Source organism: Astatotilapia calliptera, chromosome 12 (assembly GCF_900246225.1).
Source record: "Astatotilapia calliptera chromosome 12, fAstCal1.2, whole genome shotgun sequence".
In the NCBI taxonomy this organism is placed as follows: domain Eukaryota; kingdom Metazoa; phylum Chordata; class Actinopteri; order Cichliformes; family Cichlidae; genus Astatotilapia; species Astatotilapia calliptera.
This window is the reverse complement of record NC_039313.1, coordinates 6,292,623-6,309,511: the sequence shown is the minus strand read 5'-3', so window position 1 is coordinate 6,309,511 and position 16,889 is coordinate 6,292,623. Positions and strand designations below refer to the sequence as shown.

General features: G+C 40.0%; 1 protein-coding gene across 10 annotated transcripts in view; it reads left to right on the top strand.

The window, feature by feature from the left end:
• Positions 1-16,889, top strand: part of arvcfb (ARVCF delta catenin family member b) — a 261,628-nt gene that overhangs the window by 105,711 nt on the left and 139,028 nt on the right. For 8 of the 10 annotated variants that reach the window (XM_026186589.1, XM_026186581.1, XM_026186587.1 and 5 more), the window contains exons 4-5: positions 8,175-8,266; positions 9,282-9,501. The exons of 1 other annotated variant lie outside the window; for it this stretch is intronic. In XM_026186589.1, the coding sequence (XP_026042374.1) occupies positions 9,310-9,501 (192 nt within the window). In that variant the 5' untranslated portion in view covers positions 8,175-8,266; positions 9,282-9,309. The remainder of the gene's footprint in view (positions 1-8,174; positions 8,267-9,281; positions 9,502-16,889) is intronic. One more of the 10 variants, XM_026186584.1, reaches the window with a different exon arrangement.

The window sequence follows — 16,889 nt, the reverse complement described above, 5'->3', positions numbered from 1 at the left end:
AGATGAAGAGCCACTTGGCCAGGCTAAACAGTGCTACCATGCTCTTTTTTTTTTTTTATCAGAAAGACAAGACTTTCTCCTAAAAACTCTTACAAACAAGCCACATTTATTCAGTCTCGTTCCAATTGTAATATTATGAACTTTAACATTTAACTGAAGCTAACTGTTAACTGTGAGGTATAGCTCTTAGATTTTTTTAAGTATTGCATGCGCTGACCTTTGGATGAATTTGCTTGGACATCCACTCCTAGGAAGATATGTAGCTGTTTTGAATGTTTTTCACATGTGAATAATTTTTCTCACTGTACAGCCTTCTATTTCTTTTGGCTGCTCACTTTTGGACACCACAGCGGCTCATCTGCCTCACTTTGATCCTGTCTCTAGTAGGGCTGAACGATTATGGAAAATAATCTAATTGCGATTTTTTGCCCCAATATTGCGATTGCGATGCGATATGCGATTATTTTTTAAGGTCTTTGTCTTCTGTATTATTAAACAAAGACAAGCAATACATCATATAGTATGGCCAATACTATATTACATTAATTTTAAACTGTTCTTTCCTGGAAGACAGACCTCTGTTATGATGACATGAGGTGATGCATGAATTGATGACTGACATTTTTATTTAACTTCTTCAATCACAACAGTATATTTGAACATACACAATAGTTTATTTTTAGCTTACAAACATCTGAGCATAAAGTGCTGACAAGGAACCCTGGTGTAAACATTAAAATGAAAGTCAGTACAATGTGCAGATTGCAGAAATATACATAAACAAAATCAGTGGCTTTACCACACTCAGTTTTTCGACATCTGTGAACTACTAGACAGTCATTCAATTAAAAAATAATATTAAATAAATAAAACTAATAAATAAAAAATACACACATCTTACTGATCTCTGCAGTCAGTAACATTACACATAAAGTGCAAACATAATAGCAATTGTATAAACACACACACACAAACACGCCTTTAAAGTTTAAAGGCGTGAAATTGGACGGTCTAGTTCTGATTAGCGTCACCGCTGTCTCGGTGGAGTTTAATAAACTCGGCCGTCTGCTTCTTGCTATCTAAAATATAACCAGACACTGGTGTAAATTCTCGACTGTCTCATACTTCTGTTTAATAAGTTTTCTGTTTGACGTTTAGTCAGCTGTGTGAAAACCAAGGAGGAACCCACCCGGGGGATTAATAAAGTTTTATTTTATCTAATCTAATAACTTTAATCTCAGCCAAACCGATTTACTCACGAACAAACAAAACACTGAAAAAAGCCCAACAATAACATTTTTAGGTTGTCTAAGTGACTTATATATTACGTTTAACCCGAGCAGCGAAACTCCGCGGTGATCTGAAAATGATGTGCCGGGAGTTGTGCCGTTCTCGGCCGCATCAGTAACCCTCGAGCTCCCGGCTAGCTGTCGAGCTGGTGGGTAGCAGACGCCTCTGAAAACGTCGAAGCACTTTTGCAAATATGGGATATCTTGATAAACCGAGCAGATATTTGATGTTTACACAACTACTTTCTCGCCTGAAGATATTTTAAAAGTTTATTTTGTGACCCAGAAAGATTAGTATGAGTAATTTTAAAACTTAGTAGCGGCCGCCATTGTTGGAAACTGGAGTTTGGCTGGGCCGCGCTATGAATTCTGGGATATGGTAGTTTTTTTTTAGTTTTTTTTTTATTTTTTTGTTTTTTTTTTATTTATTTATTTTTATTAGTAATATAAACCTACAAACAAAATGCACCATATATTACAGATTCAGAGAATAAACATTTCTTACATATTAGCAACTTTCATATATAGTGAAAATAAAATATAAAGATGGGGTCACATAAATTAACAGATTATTAACTCACTAAATCAAAATCTTCTACAAAGGAAACAAAAAAAGCAGCCTTTTTCTTTTTAACTAAAGTCAAAGATTTAACCAACAGGTTTAGGTCGTTTTTCCAGTGAGCCAGTGTTGGTTTAATCTTAAAAAAGCAACATTTATGTATAAAATACTTACACAAGATTAATAACACATTAACACCATAATTAGCTTTCTTTTCTTTCAAAAACACTCCAAACATTATCATATTTAAGGTAAATGGGGTAATTTGAATCCCACTGGAATAAAGCCAGGTATGAAAATCCAACCAAAATATTTGTATAAAATTGCACAAAAAGAATAGATGGTCCAAATCCTCCTCTTCTGTTTCACAAAATACACAATTACCCGTTTCTATTTTGAATCTATCACTAAGGAGTCTATTTGTCGGGTAAATTTTATTCAAGATTTTAAATTGGACTTCTTTCCCTTTAGGAGGGATAGGGAAGGTGATATAATCAGTTCTTATTTTTTCAATTTCTTCCCTTTGGAAATCTTTTAATATGTAATTACGTCTAAGTAAATTTGGAGAATAAAGACTCCTTAATGAAGATCTAAGAAACTTATTGTTGCATTTAACATCACAAAATCGAATACCATCTATATATAATTGCCTTAACTTGGGGGAGATGTCAGAATATATTATATCATTTACAACTATGTTTTTAAGTGACAATGGAATGGATTTTATAACCCGATTAAATTTACTTTTAGAACATTGGATATTAAACTTTTGGCAAAAATCTTGATGTCCTAGAACATGTCCTTCCTCATCTACAAAATGGGCAATTGCCCAAACACCTTTTGATAACCAATCTTGAATAAAAATAGATTTTCTGTTCATCAGTATATATCTATTGTTCCAAATTGGGCTATTATGTGGAGTGAAATTATGTTTAAATAACATTTTCCAATAAAGAAGGACCTGTTTATGGAATTCAGAGAGTTTAGCAGGTAGCTTAGTAATTTCAAAGTCACACTTTAGGAGAAAGTCGATACCCCCTAGTGTGTTAAAGACCTTACTTGGTATAAAAAACCAAATGGAGTGTGGATTATTTAGGAAGGATTTTAACCATTTAAGTTTCAAAACACCATTCATTATGTCAAAATCAATTGCGTTTCCACCGCCTTCAACTTATGGTTTAACCAAATCATCTTTAGATATATAATGGCACTTATTCCTCCAAATAAAATTAAAATTCAAGCTATTAATTGTTTTAATAACTTTATTCGATATTGATAGAGAGTAAGCTGGATATATAAATCTAGATAAACTATCCATTTTGGTTAATAATATTCTTCCAAAAATTGTGATGTCTCTTTGTAACCACTTATTTAGGATTGTCTTACATTTGTCAACATTATCTAAAATATTTACTTTTTCTAAGACTTTGTGATCTTTTGAAATTGTGATGCCCAAATATTTTACCTCCTTCTTCACCTTTATATCGTACAGTAATTGTGAATTACACTCCTTTAATGCCAATAATTCACATTTATTTAAATTTAACTTTAAGCCTGAAGCTTTTGAGAATGTAGTGATTATTTGTTTTACCAGGGGAATCTGATGTTCATTTTTTAAGAAAAGAGTAGTGTCATCCGCAAGTTGACTAATTATTAAAGAATTGTCCATAATCTCAATTCCGGCAACGCTGCTGTTTTTAATTAGAATTGCGAGCATCTCCACAACCATTATGAACAACAACGGAGTGGGATATGGTAGTAATTTGGACAGCCTTCGGCGCGTCGCTGTGACGTAATCGGTCTACAAATGCGGCCTCAGGAGGATGCAGCCCATGAATTTGGACATGTCCAGAGTATAATCGCAGCCTTTGCGGTTAGAAAATTGCACTTGATCATGTCGCGATATTATCGCAAATGCGATATATCGTTCAGCCCTAGTCTCTAGCATCCTCCTCTGTCATAGAAAGCCTCTGCTCGCCCTCCTGCCATATATTCATGACTCTTTTCTTTCTCACTGTAGAATCGTGGAATCTTTTGGAAACAGCCTTATAACCTTTCCCTGTCAGCAGCAAACTCTAAGATCATTGCTGATGTCTTTCCTGCTTGGCATTGTGTTAACACACACCTGAATGCCCAAACCAGCAAACTGGTAAAACCTCTGCTTTTTCTGAGGCGCTCACACTTGCTACTTACTCTCTTAAATCCTATATAAGCAGTAATCGTCTGCTTAGTTTCTTAAGACTGCTTCTGCATTTTAGTATATGTCATGTTTTGTAGCTTGTCTCAGGTTTTATTTGCCATATTTTGTAAAGGGGTGTACTTTCTCTTCACCATGAGGTTACTTTGTATGTAATATGAAGTACTTGCATAAGATTTTCCACATTATACAGGACAGGTAAACACCAACTGAATTTCTTTTCTTCTAGCTGTGAAAATGTTTAGTTATGGAGCCCACACCTCGCTAAGCTTTGCTTATCCTGGTGTCACTCAACAATGCTCCTGTGGGCATTAGCACTCACTTTAATGTTCCTCAAAGAAATGCAACAGGAATACTAAATCAGAGGGGGGATCAGTCCCGGTGACCGTGCATTTCTTTCTTTTATTTCCTGTTGCATCTCTGTTGGAAGTGTTCAGAGCATCTTTGCATATCGGATATGTACTGGAAATGGCAGTCATCTTTCAGTAACATGTATTAAATAGCAATTCACTTAAAAAAATGCTTTTTTTTACAAGTGTTTGATGAATCCTGTGTCATTTTTTCAAAGACAAAAAGAAACTATAAACTATCACTTCATCACTATAGTATCTGCAACGGCCTGCAAGTCCCACTTCAAGCTGACTTTCATGTTCTTGAGTAGCTCTTGAGCAGCTTATAAAGGTTTCCTGTGGCTGAGCAAAAATATCCAACACAGCAGCTAAGTGTCTGTCATTATAATGAATCACTTAGCTGTCAGTCACACTCCATGAGAGCTTTGACGTATTGGACTTCTTAGCAAAGGGTAAAAAAAATCTCTTAAATGGCTGAAATTACTGGCTCTGCGATGACACTTTAAGGTGGAGCAATACTACTAATATTTCCAATTTGTCTTCTGACTATATGAAAAGTCAACAGCGGAAAGAGATTAAAGACTGCACACACACACACACACACACACACACACACACACACACACACACACACACACACACACACACACACACACACACACACACACACACACACACACACACACTCTAGGAGGAGCAGGTGTTTTTAAGTACCCAATTGTGCCGCTGTGAGCTGCATCCTCAGATGTGCATCAGATGGGTTTAGGCAAAGAATTAATTTGAGCTGCCTCTAGAAGGGGTAAATTGGCAGTAAGGGGTGGGGTGGACTGGGGGAACAGCACCACCCACCTAGTCCCTAATCAGGTGAATGTTCCTAACTCAATATCGGGCACCAATGGTCACACTCAATTATCCTCATCCTCTACCTCCCAATCTGTTCCCCCAATTCCCTAATAACCCCCTAGCCAACTCCCTCAAGATATGAGGCTTCTGCTCTTGTTGGCCTCCTCAGGAGCAACACATCCAGTCAGTCTTTGGTCTCTGATTCTTAAAATTTACCAAAGTCAAAATGAAAACAGTGGATATTTGGGGAATATGTAAAAAGTTTAAAGATTCACACTTAGCATGAATACTGGGAAAAGGCAATAATAGCTCTGTTGTAAACTAACCTGATGTGAACCTGAATCTCACAAATTAGCATGCCATATTTTATGTTTTATCTTGATTGAAAATTAGATCATGATAAATCAAACACTGGAAAAAATCCTAAAAACTAATATCGCATCATTTGACTCGCCTTAAACTTCCAAAATACCTCCCGGCTGCAAAGCATTAAGGGTTTAACACCCAGTCCTCAGTGGAATAACGGGTTATTTTTACAGATGCACTTGGCAAGTTTCCACATTGGCTGTTTCAGATGGTGATACGAGGTAAACTGCTGGTGTGTGTCTGTACACAGCACTGCTTTACACCAGAGGAGGAAAAGAAAGGACAGAGCTCAAATCTTTGCCGTTCCACCTTTCCACTGGTCAGAGCCTTTGTGTAATTTAGGCAGATAACCAGACCGCCGGCGCCTCACTCCTTTCAAGCTGTTCTTGAGAATAACATCAGTTCAAATGTCTGCCAGTTTACTACAGAGAGGGGTTTGATGGCAGAGGGTCTTGTCATTGGAAGATTTGTTTTAGGGGAGTCCAACAGACCTGATGAATAAAGTGCCAGGGATTTATTACAGGATTTTCCAGCAGGCCTTTGAAGTGAGCGACTGCTGCCTCTCATCTACCAATCCACACTCAAAAATGTGGCCGTGTGGATATATTTATTACCGGGCTATTTTTAGAGCGGTGAGTTTTTGCTAAAGCGAGTTCACTGCTGAGGAAAAGCCTTGCAACAGCGCAAGTGAAGCGTCAGCTCTGCACATGGAATATGAGCTTGTTTTCCTTTTAATTAAAGATGTTTACGCCTTAAGAGTAGTGAGATGTAACCCACTTCTCTTTGTGGAATTAATTAAACAGTTTTCTTTTTTTTCTTTCCTTTTTTTAAATATCATCTCTTTGATTAGTTTTCATTCCTTCCACACATAAACTTCATGTAGTGGCACACACAAGTGACACTCCACACCCCTGGAGTTGTATTTTGATATGTTTCCACCACATAAAGTTTGGGAGTAATTAGGGTGTATCTAAGAACATGGCTATGTTTTCATCCCCTCTGACCCAGGCCGTTATCAAACATCTGCTGAACCAAAGCCAAAAATAAAAAACGAGGGCTGTCATGGTGGAAGAGGGGAATTCTTCAGATGCCCCCTCCCTGACCATTCTGGGCTATTTTAAGTATGGCCAGAAGTTGGTGTGTAATGATAAGCTGTGGGGCGTAGCTGACATGCCTGCCATATAATTCCCTTTATGACTCAGGAAGCAATGGTTACATTGCCCCCCTAACCCTCCAGGGGTGTGAATCATTAGAGTCTGTCCGCAAATATGCCCAATCAACATGGCCTATGGGACTCTATTTCTGTCACTTATCTCAAGTAGTGGATAACTTTGAAAACAGACAAGGATGCTATTTTTGAGCGCAGTTTTCCATTTCCCAGCCCTGTTTCCATTTTGAAACCTGACCGGCTGATTACCGTAAACTCAAACCAGACATAAATGTTTTAGGAAGAACAATTCATTTAAAAATACTAGATTCTCGAGAGTTATAATGAGAGATTTTGTTCCTGTAAACAGAAAATGAAACATTTTCTTTTGTTCAGATGGTTGTGGAGTTTAACTTTGGAAGCACATTCTCCTTGGTAGTATTGCAAGAAAGAGCCAGACTGCACTCCAAATAAATAAATGATCAGCATGTAGGAAACTTCAAAGAGGGATTGTGTGCTTCAAAGGCCCTTATTGGTGCTCACCGGATCCTATTGTAAAAGAAGGCTCTTTTTATGCACACATGTACACACCCTTTGAAAGCCATACATTCTGTTTTGGTATCCAAAGCTGTTTAAGATTCAAATGCTTGCATCTGCATTGGTGAACCCCTGCTGAGCTAGACCGCCTCCTCGAGACAAGATCAGCTAGAAAATATCCAGAATGCTTTGATATAATGCAACTGCTGACTGAGTGTCAGCTCTTGATTTTTGTAGAGAACCTTCTTGTTTAACCTTCTAGTGTCTGCCACGTCAACCAATATGCAGTATACAGCATATCATGACTTTTAAATGAATGCAAATGTCTTTACTGATGCACACGGGAAAAAATGACAGTTTCTTAACATGTCAGGTCGTTAAAAACGTGACAGTTTGTTGGAAAAATATCTATATTTTTGTTTATTGGGCAATCCACTCTGGCAAAATTGGAATGTTTTAAATATTTTTTCTTCTTTTAACTGTGTTTTTCTCCCACCACAGACTTTCTCTATCAGTTGCTATTGCACGCTAACAATACATTTTCAATTAATCACATTATCACCCTTCACCAGTGAACAGGGGAATCTGGAGGCCCTGGGATAGCTGCCAACTTTGCATGATTAATGTTCTAGCTGTAAAAAATGGAGCTACACTTTGAGTAATGAAGCTTTTTTTTAAAAATATAAAAAGCATTTTTTATTTTTTAATAAAATGTGGACAAACTTTAATAATGTGATGATGCTCCAATACTTGTTTCTTTACCTTTGAGTTTACTACAAAGTCAGGTAGTTAAAAGAGCCGTTTGGTGTTTTCTATGTTTCACTTCTGTTTTAATCTCTTCCATTTTCTCTTTTGTCTTCCCTTCATTTCTCTTCCCCTCTCCCAGCTCTCTGTTCCTTTTGCCGTTTCATCCCTCTGCTTCTGTTTTGAGAGAGGGATGTCTCTTTTCTAACAGCTCTCAGCCTGCTTATCTACTAGGTCTGTATTACTGTGGGTTTTGTATGTCCAACCACCCATTTGTTATTGTGCTGTCAGCCCCCTCGATATCACACCACCATCAGTTATGAATATCGGGCTGTGTGTGTGTGTGTGTGTGTGTGTGTGTGCCATTGATGTGCTCTGTAGCCTGCTAATGTTATTTGGAAATCCTGATTGTTTATGATAGATGGCGTGTGCGTGTGTGCCTGATACCAGGCCTGGGTGTCCGTTTGGGTGGCTGTGGGAATCTTGCATGTGTTGGATTTGTGCCTGTAACAGCGCCTGTGTGTCAAAATGCATTATGGCTCTCTGCATGACTATATCCAATGACAGCGCCGTTCCTCCACGCTTATGCCTATGACTGTTCATTTGTAGGGCTGAGATCGTATCCAGAAAGAAAACAAAACAAACAAACACAAAAAAAATCTTTGCTTTTGTGAGTCTCCACTGTGCTGTTGCATCCCCTTTGTTGTTTTTAGAACTGGTGGATTAGGTATTTATTTTTCATCCCTGATATTCTTGCAGATCTGCAGTGAATGCTATCTTCGGTGCCAGGATTGTCTTAATTATAAGAAAGGCTCAAACTTCTGAAAGCAAACACATAATTGGCACCCTGCAGTGCATCCTCATTAATGTGTTTGCTGTGCTGGCCTGCAGTATCAGAGACTTTGTAGTCACCCTTTATGAGGAGAATCTGAGCATGTCCCTTCAGGGTGTTGGCTGGAGAACGCACGGTCAGAGTGACAAAGATTTGTCTGTAACAGATACACTCTTTGTGTTATAACCCTGTTTCCCTTATCCAGTCACCCACCCTAATTGTTCTATTTTCATCTGTCACGGTGGTGTTTGTTAAAGCTTGTGTATCCTGTCTTGGCCAGCAAACAAGCCGTTTGTTTTGACTTTGATCTGGAGGCATGCGTCAGCCATTTGATGTCACTCATCCAGCCTTTTTTGGGTCTGGGTGTGTTAAATGACCTGGTGCCCCCTCTTCCTCCCCCTTTTCTTCCCTTGGAAGATCTGTAAAACCGCGACCGACACTGAACATGGAGGATTATGATGTTCGCTCAGCCGCCAGCATCCTGGCCTCAGTGAAAGAGCAGGAGGCACGTTTCGAGCAGCTGACCCGCGCCCTTGAGGAGGAGCGTCGCAACGTCAACCTACAGCTAGAGCGTGCCAATCTGCCTCCCAACCCCCCCACCAGCCAACCACTACCATGGCAGCAAGTGGTGATGCAGGTAAACGATGCCAGCACACTGGCCGACCACCCCCCTCCACTCCTTGTCCTTTTCAACCACCAACCTGCGCTATCATGTATCTCCCTCCATGCATCTCTCTCAAAAGTGACACCTCTTCTGCTCTCGCCTTCCATCTGAGCCGGCTCATCCCATCACCATGTTTGCTCGTGGTCATTGCTTTTCATCATTCGTGGGACCCCCCGCAATCTCTCTGTTCAATTTCCCTGTAATTTTGATACTTGTACCCATTGTATGACTCCAATGTCCTGGATGGTGTTCAGTAATCTGCTGTGCGGTGACTCATCTTTAAAAGCGAGCTAATGAGATTCAACCTCTCATTCTGTCTTCTTTCGCCCCCTCCTTCTATGCCACTGCCATCCAATCCCATCTCCTTTCGCCCACTGGTCTTTGATATTGTCTGGTGGTGGTGCTGATTGGATGTGGCCTTTTGCCCAGCCCTGGCCAGCGTCTGGGGGACATTAGATTCCTGGCGAGGGTTTCTGTCAATACTGGCTGACTCTGCAAGAGCAGGAAATGCAAGATGTAGAAATAAGACAGCTGCAGTCTCCTTAAAAATGACAGCAGTCACAACATGCACATTCATTTGCATGCTACAAACTGATGGAAAATGTTGCAATTAGAGCTTTTTTTGTTAAGAACGCCCTGGTCAGGTGACATGAAGTCTTATTTTTCTGCTTATTTTCAGTCTTTGAAGATCTGACTAACCTACACATTTCAATTTTGCTGACTTTCCCAGGCATAATCACTTCTTTGAAGAAACCCTTTCAGACTGTACACATGTTTTACTAACTAGAATTTGAAAGCACAGTTTGGTGATGCCGCACCTGTGGTGCTTGGATACATCACCTTTAATCACAGAGAAGGAGGCGGTCTCATGTATTATTGATATAGCAAGACGTGCAGAGAGAGAAATGCTTTGTCTACATTTGCCTGTGCTTGTATTTGCCCATAGTTACAATTTGTTAACAGTCCGTGCTAGTGTTCATTTTTTTAAAGGGCTTGCTGCAAATTTGGTCTCACGAAGGGTTAATGAAGAGAATGTGGGAAAAGTGTAAAAAGGGTAAAATAAACTTGTCAGTCACTCACACCAAAAAGGTAATATATTGCTCTGTGTGTAAGAGAGAAGGAGGGAGAGCGAGACCCTCCCCTCCCCAGAGGTTAGCCTAATTTGGAGAACAGCGAATTGGCTCTCACTCTCAGACATCCCCCTACCCTAACTGTTTGTGAACCAAGGGGTTGATTTGGCACAACTGAATACTGCTGTTTACCTGTTTACATCACTTTGAAATGTCATTTTGCCACCAGGAATTTTCCTGCTGGCGTTATCGTAAATGCTTAAATGCCAGAACAATTTCTATGCAGGCATTTGAGGATGGAAGGGGACGTTGATCAGTGCCTGCTCAGCACCTAAGTCCTTGGCAACTGCCTTTGCCCAGCCTTTCTGTGCCAGGTGTTACCGTGTCTGTGTCGTGAGATGCTCTCCATTCAAATAACGATGTGGCACGAAGGATGAGGAATTATTATTTCTTTATCTCTGCTTCCTCCTTGTTCAGCTCCCGAACACACACACACACACATACTCGCATGCAGTCCAAAAGCTGTATGATGGATTACGATGGCGCATGGATCATTGACTCAAGGTTCAGATTCACAACCCCGGGGCCAGACACAATGCATAATTATTTCAAGTTGATGTCAGGAAAGAAAAAAGTGGACCTGCTCTGATGAATGAAATCACATGCAAGTAGACACCTAATGAGCGCAGTAAGCCACTGATCTTGATAGCACCCCACCACAGGGCGCTCACCTCGGCACAGACTGGGTCTCAGCATCAGTGGGCAGTGCGCGCTCGTTTATGCCTTTATCACTGTTGTCAGCTTTTTAACACAGGCTGCTCAGTGGGCAGCAAATAAACAGAAGCGATGGTTTATTTAAACATATCCTCACAGCACTTCATGACCTGTTACAAATGAAACACTCTGATGCTCAGTGCTCTCAAGTTTCTTTTATGTTGCCCTGAACACAAACTAATTGACTCAAATGCATCATACAATCATTTGGAAATATAGCACGTTTTCCACAATAAATTTGAAGCCAAGGCTCGTCCGTATAGTATGTATGTTGTTTGCCTTTTCACATGTTAAACTGAAATCCCAGTGACTGTTTGGAATTTGTGGAACTTAGTCCATGTGTTCATAGTCCGCAGAACATCATTTATTTATTTATTTGTGAAGACCTTTCATCTCACGCAACATGAGATCGACTTTTTGTTATTTGCAAAATGACTCAAGAACTATTAGATGAATTGCCATGATGTTAACCACAAACATTTGTGATGCCCACAGAAAAAATCTTTGGAAATTTGCAGTAGGTTGTCATTATGTTATTGTTTTATTACCATCACAGTGTATTGAATATATGAACGCTAACCGTAAACCCAGAACCAGCTATCCGCTCTTATTGAACAAGAAATTTGTGAAAAATGTTGAAATGACTTCATAAATATCCCCAATTTGAGATGGTACTTTTTGAGATAAACATAAGCGGGATTGAAGGATTTCCCTATATGGAAAATTTCATCTCATTGTTGATCCAGGTTCCAGTTGACTCCCAACTCTCTCTCAACTAGCTTCTTCTGTGCTAAAGCCGTTTCTCCTGTCTTGTCTAGTTTCTTGTCATGCTCATCTAGAACTTTCTGAAGCACTTGTTCAATATTTCTGGAGTCTGGAGTTGAGCTGTCAGAATGGTTGATGTCCAGGTTTTCCTGGTCTTGATTTACCTTTGCTGCTCTAGCATTTGTTTACAGTAGCAACTTTCCGTTCGATCCCCATGTACTGCTGCCTCCACGTATGCTTTCGCAAGTCCACTTAAACTTTTTGAGAATTCCAGCAGCAAAGAGTGGTGTGCCTCCTAAAGTGCCCCCAAAAATCCTATAACCACACCTTCTCAGGTTTGGACAAAGACTCTTGCATTGCCAATCCAAGACGACTAGGTCCTTCAGACCTATTCTATGAAGCTCTCAGTGCACAGTATTTTTGCTGAAGTTACTAATCTATAATAATAAATTACAATACACTTATGGCTCATTGTGGAATAAGGACATTTCGCAAATTGACTTGTTGCAACAGTGACATCCTATTACAGTACCATGTTCAGATTAATTTAGCTCTTTTCTCACTCTTCTTGCAGTTGGGACCCTGGCTTTAGTAAAACCATGGTCAAATTTGAGCTATGGTGTGGGCTATTGAATTGCAGTAGCCCAGAGGAGAATGAACATCCCAAACTTTATGCTACCATTTTTCAGGCTGTGAACTTTTTTATTTATTGCCATATTCACAACATACTTCATACCGTGTACATTATAACATACCGTAATAGACCCATTTCTGTAATATACTCACATATCTATATTATTGCTAATATATATTGTAATATATCTATATCACTAAAGCACTTCTGGATGGATGCAAACTGCATTTCGTTGCCCTGTACCTGTGCATGTGCAATGACAATAAAGTTGAATTCTATTCTAATTCTATTCTATTCTACAGGTCAAACATTGTTCAATACTCACTTTTTGAGCACATCGATGCAAAGTGATTGTATTCATTATCAGCTTTCAGATTCAGTTTAGTGCTAATTAGCAAAGATGCTTACATGTTAAACTAAAATGGGAAAATTGCTAAATGTTACCTTCTAAAAGTAGGATGATTCCTCCAATGTTAGTAGTACCCTCATACATCATTGAGTATGGCGACAGACTCGTGGTGTGTTTAAACAAAAAAGTTATTCAGGCTAAAGCTGAAATTTTGTTTTCTTGGACAAAAGATGTTCTATGATATTCTTTCTGCCAGAGCTTGGAGGCAAAAGAAAAGTTTGAACAATCAACAAATCAACAAACCACCCACTGTCATTTAAGTCTCCCCATGTAGTTGTCATGCACACATCTGAAGAGGATTAAGAAATATTCAAGATTAAGATGTTTCAAATATTTCTTTATTTTGTTTTGGACCTGCATGAAATTAACACAAGTTACAAAAAGGCAGATCGCAACAATATGTTTTAATCTCTCTATTGCAAAAGGTTGTTGTAAACACCACTGCCCTACTTTCTAATTGAATTCTAATCCTCATTCACTTCAGGATAACTGTTTATGAATTGCTGCCAAGGAAGAGAATTAGAGTGTTTATGCTACACTGTCCTGTGAGGAAAATCAAAACGAGGCTGTCGGACTCTCCATTAGCTTGTCTGATGAAATTATCAGCAGAAATTCAGTGACACGGACCAGGGAGCCTTAGAATCTGTATCCATCAATAGGATCATGCTAGGATCACACGCTTCCTTTATTTGCTATCATGTTAGCCTCCCATAATTGATTTTGGCCTGAAGGAGTGTTATCACCAAAGCTCTAAAAGGTCAAGTAGTGCATGGTGACAAACCTATCTGTCGAGAAAGGCAGACAGCACTCAGACAGCCATGTCTGTCTGGAGTTGAGGGAGAAGGTGACCTCATTTTATATACACCAGACAGCTAATCTACCCACGGCACTGCGCAGGACATGCATAGAGCCCATTGAAAGGTGCATATAGCAAAGCTACAGTTTTGCAAAGCAACTTCAGTGAAAAGGAAACTTGGGATAATTTTTGCACTGTGGATGCTATAAAGTGTTGGTGTTTGGTTTTCTGACACTATAGTCAGTGGTCTTCTAGCATAGCAGAGGCATATCATCCCTTTGTGCAAATGATGTGGGAAGTTTTCAAAGGCTCGTGTGATTTAGAGAGAGGGAACAGTGCTGCCTTTGATCTGTGCTGCTGTCTGTGTTGAAGATGTACAGGCCCCGGCCCTGCAATGGCACCACAGCGCTCAACCAACAATCGCCCCAACCTCCCTCCACCCACTTTCATCCCCAGAACACACAGCCCCCCAGCCCTGGCTAAGCACAATGGATACAAAGGGCCGAGGGTGCTATAGCGACAGAAGCTCTATCCCTCCACTGGCAGGGCCCGGGAGCCCCTGTACCCTCGTAAATCACCTGCCTAACAATGAGCCTTAGTTTACCCCCCTCCCCTCCTCTGTCTTCCTCTGTCTTCTTCCCTTGCTGTGGCATCAAGAACCTTCTTGCCTCCTATAAACACTCTAATTACCTTGGTGTGAAAGTACCTCCTTTGTTTATTTTTGTGTGTGCCACACTGTTCCTGTAACCCTCCTACAACACTTTTGTCTCATTACAGAGCAGCCTGCAGAAAAGTCACATTAAAATTTTAATAATGTTGCTGCTTGTTTTCCATGGCTCTATATGGAACACCTAATTATGCCTCAACCTCAGTTTAAAGGGTCCTTTGTCTGCTGGATGTGACAGTCACAAAAGTTTCTGTTCATATTTTCAAACAATCTTTGGAAAGAGGCGCACATGAGGCAAATTGAAAGGCACTACTGTTGTTCAGGTGGAAGGCTGGATTGTCAGTAATCTTAGTGTTGATGGTACAGTTTTTCTTTACAGCTTGTTAACATCTAAAGCAGTGTTTCTCAAAGGTTCTTGTTTCAAGATTTGTTCATTTCCATAGGTCTTATCCATAATAGCAGCATGGCTCTGGGGATGACAGTGTAAGCTCTTCTGTTAGTTGCAGAGGGGCTTTGGTACTGAAATGACATCTGTTAGATGGATTGCCATGAAAGTTTAGTCACTGCAACTGGTGTCACTTAAAGTTTGCACACTACTGTTGACTATATAGGCAGTGCATTCTTTCTATGAACTACTATCTGCAGAGAATGTGTGTGTGTTGTTTTATTTTCTTGACAACTGCTTATCCACTCAACTTCACTTTTGTGAGGTGTATTGCTGAGCACCTAAAGACCCAATAGCTGTTGTCATTGATACCCTTTTCTACCTTAGTAGGAGAAGACTGAGTAGGCTGCTGTCTGCATATGTTATGTAGATATCTAGAAGCAATGTTAAGAAACATATATCAACTCTTCTGTGTTTTTATAAAATAGCAAATGTAGCTTGGTAACAGGCTTTATTGCTTTCAGAGTCTACATTTTAACCGTGATCTTTCCCTAACCCTAAGCACATTTGGTTCCTACATCTTAACAAAAGTCCATCTTCTGTTTATCCAGTTCAGGGTTTCATTGAGACTTGAGCCTCTCTCAGCTGTCATAGGTCAAACAGTTGGGTACGTCTTGAACAGGTCAAACAACTCACTCTAAAAATATGGGTAATTTAGAATCACCAATTAACCTAACATGTATGTCTTTGGACTGCGGGGAGGCAGCCGGAGTACCTTTAGAGAACTCATACAGGCAGATTATTCGAGCTCCACACAGAAGGGCCCCAGACACCCGATGGATTCATATCCAGGGGGCAACGGTGCTAACCACCACCCCACATTCATGTCCTCTTACCAAAGAGGACGTCAACGAAATAAATTAGAAGTTAAATTATGAAGACAAGTATGTTCAGTGGGCTGCAGGCTTAGCCTGTCTTTTATGTGTGTGTGTGTGTTCACAGCTTGTTGATGACTGCAGCGTTTTGTAAACTCAAATGGTTACCACTCGCAGCTCATAGTTACTGAAACAACTGACGAGTGATTGTCATTTTTTTGGTCATGACTAGCTCATTTAGTCTCATGTTGGATCTTTAAGGTCCATGTAATTATTCTGCTTCCTGTGCTTCTTCTTTAGCCACTTCTTTGTTGCGTTGGCGGTATGTTTTGTGTCATTGTCATACTGAAAGACTGATCCACGACACACTTTTAGTGTTCTGGCTGAGGGAAGGAGGTTCGCATCCAAGATTTTATAGTACATGGCATGATTTGCAAAGACCTTTTGGGCAAACATCCTCAAAGCATAATGTTTCCACCTCCGTGTTTAACTGTGGGGATGGTGTTCTTTGAGTCATACTCAGCCTTTCTATTCTTCCAACCACGGCAAGTCGAGTTGATGCCAAAGCTTGATTTTGATTTCATCTGACCACAACACTTTCTCCCAAGCCTTCTCTGAGTCATTTAGACGTTCACCGGCAAACTTAAGAGGGGCCTGGACATGTGCTTTCTTGAGTTGGCGGATTTGCAAACTTGGAAAATCAGCAGGAGATCAAAGAATTATTTTCCCCCACTGTATCATGTAAAACTGGATAATGTCTGGACTGCAGTTTGAGAGCAATACTGTTGAATCATTGCAGCTAAATGCTGGCAACCTGAATCAGCTGTGTTGTTTGCAGGCACGCCCCATTCCTTCTCAAACAAATAGCTGCAATCAGTCACTCCCACTGAGAGCCTCAATCAGCTCATTCTGCACATCTCACTCTGATCATACACTGCACTAGTCAGGTTACAAATCTAATGAATGTATTATACACTTAGGTAGGA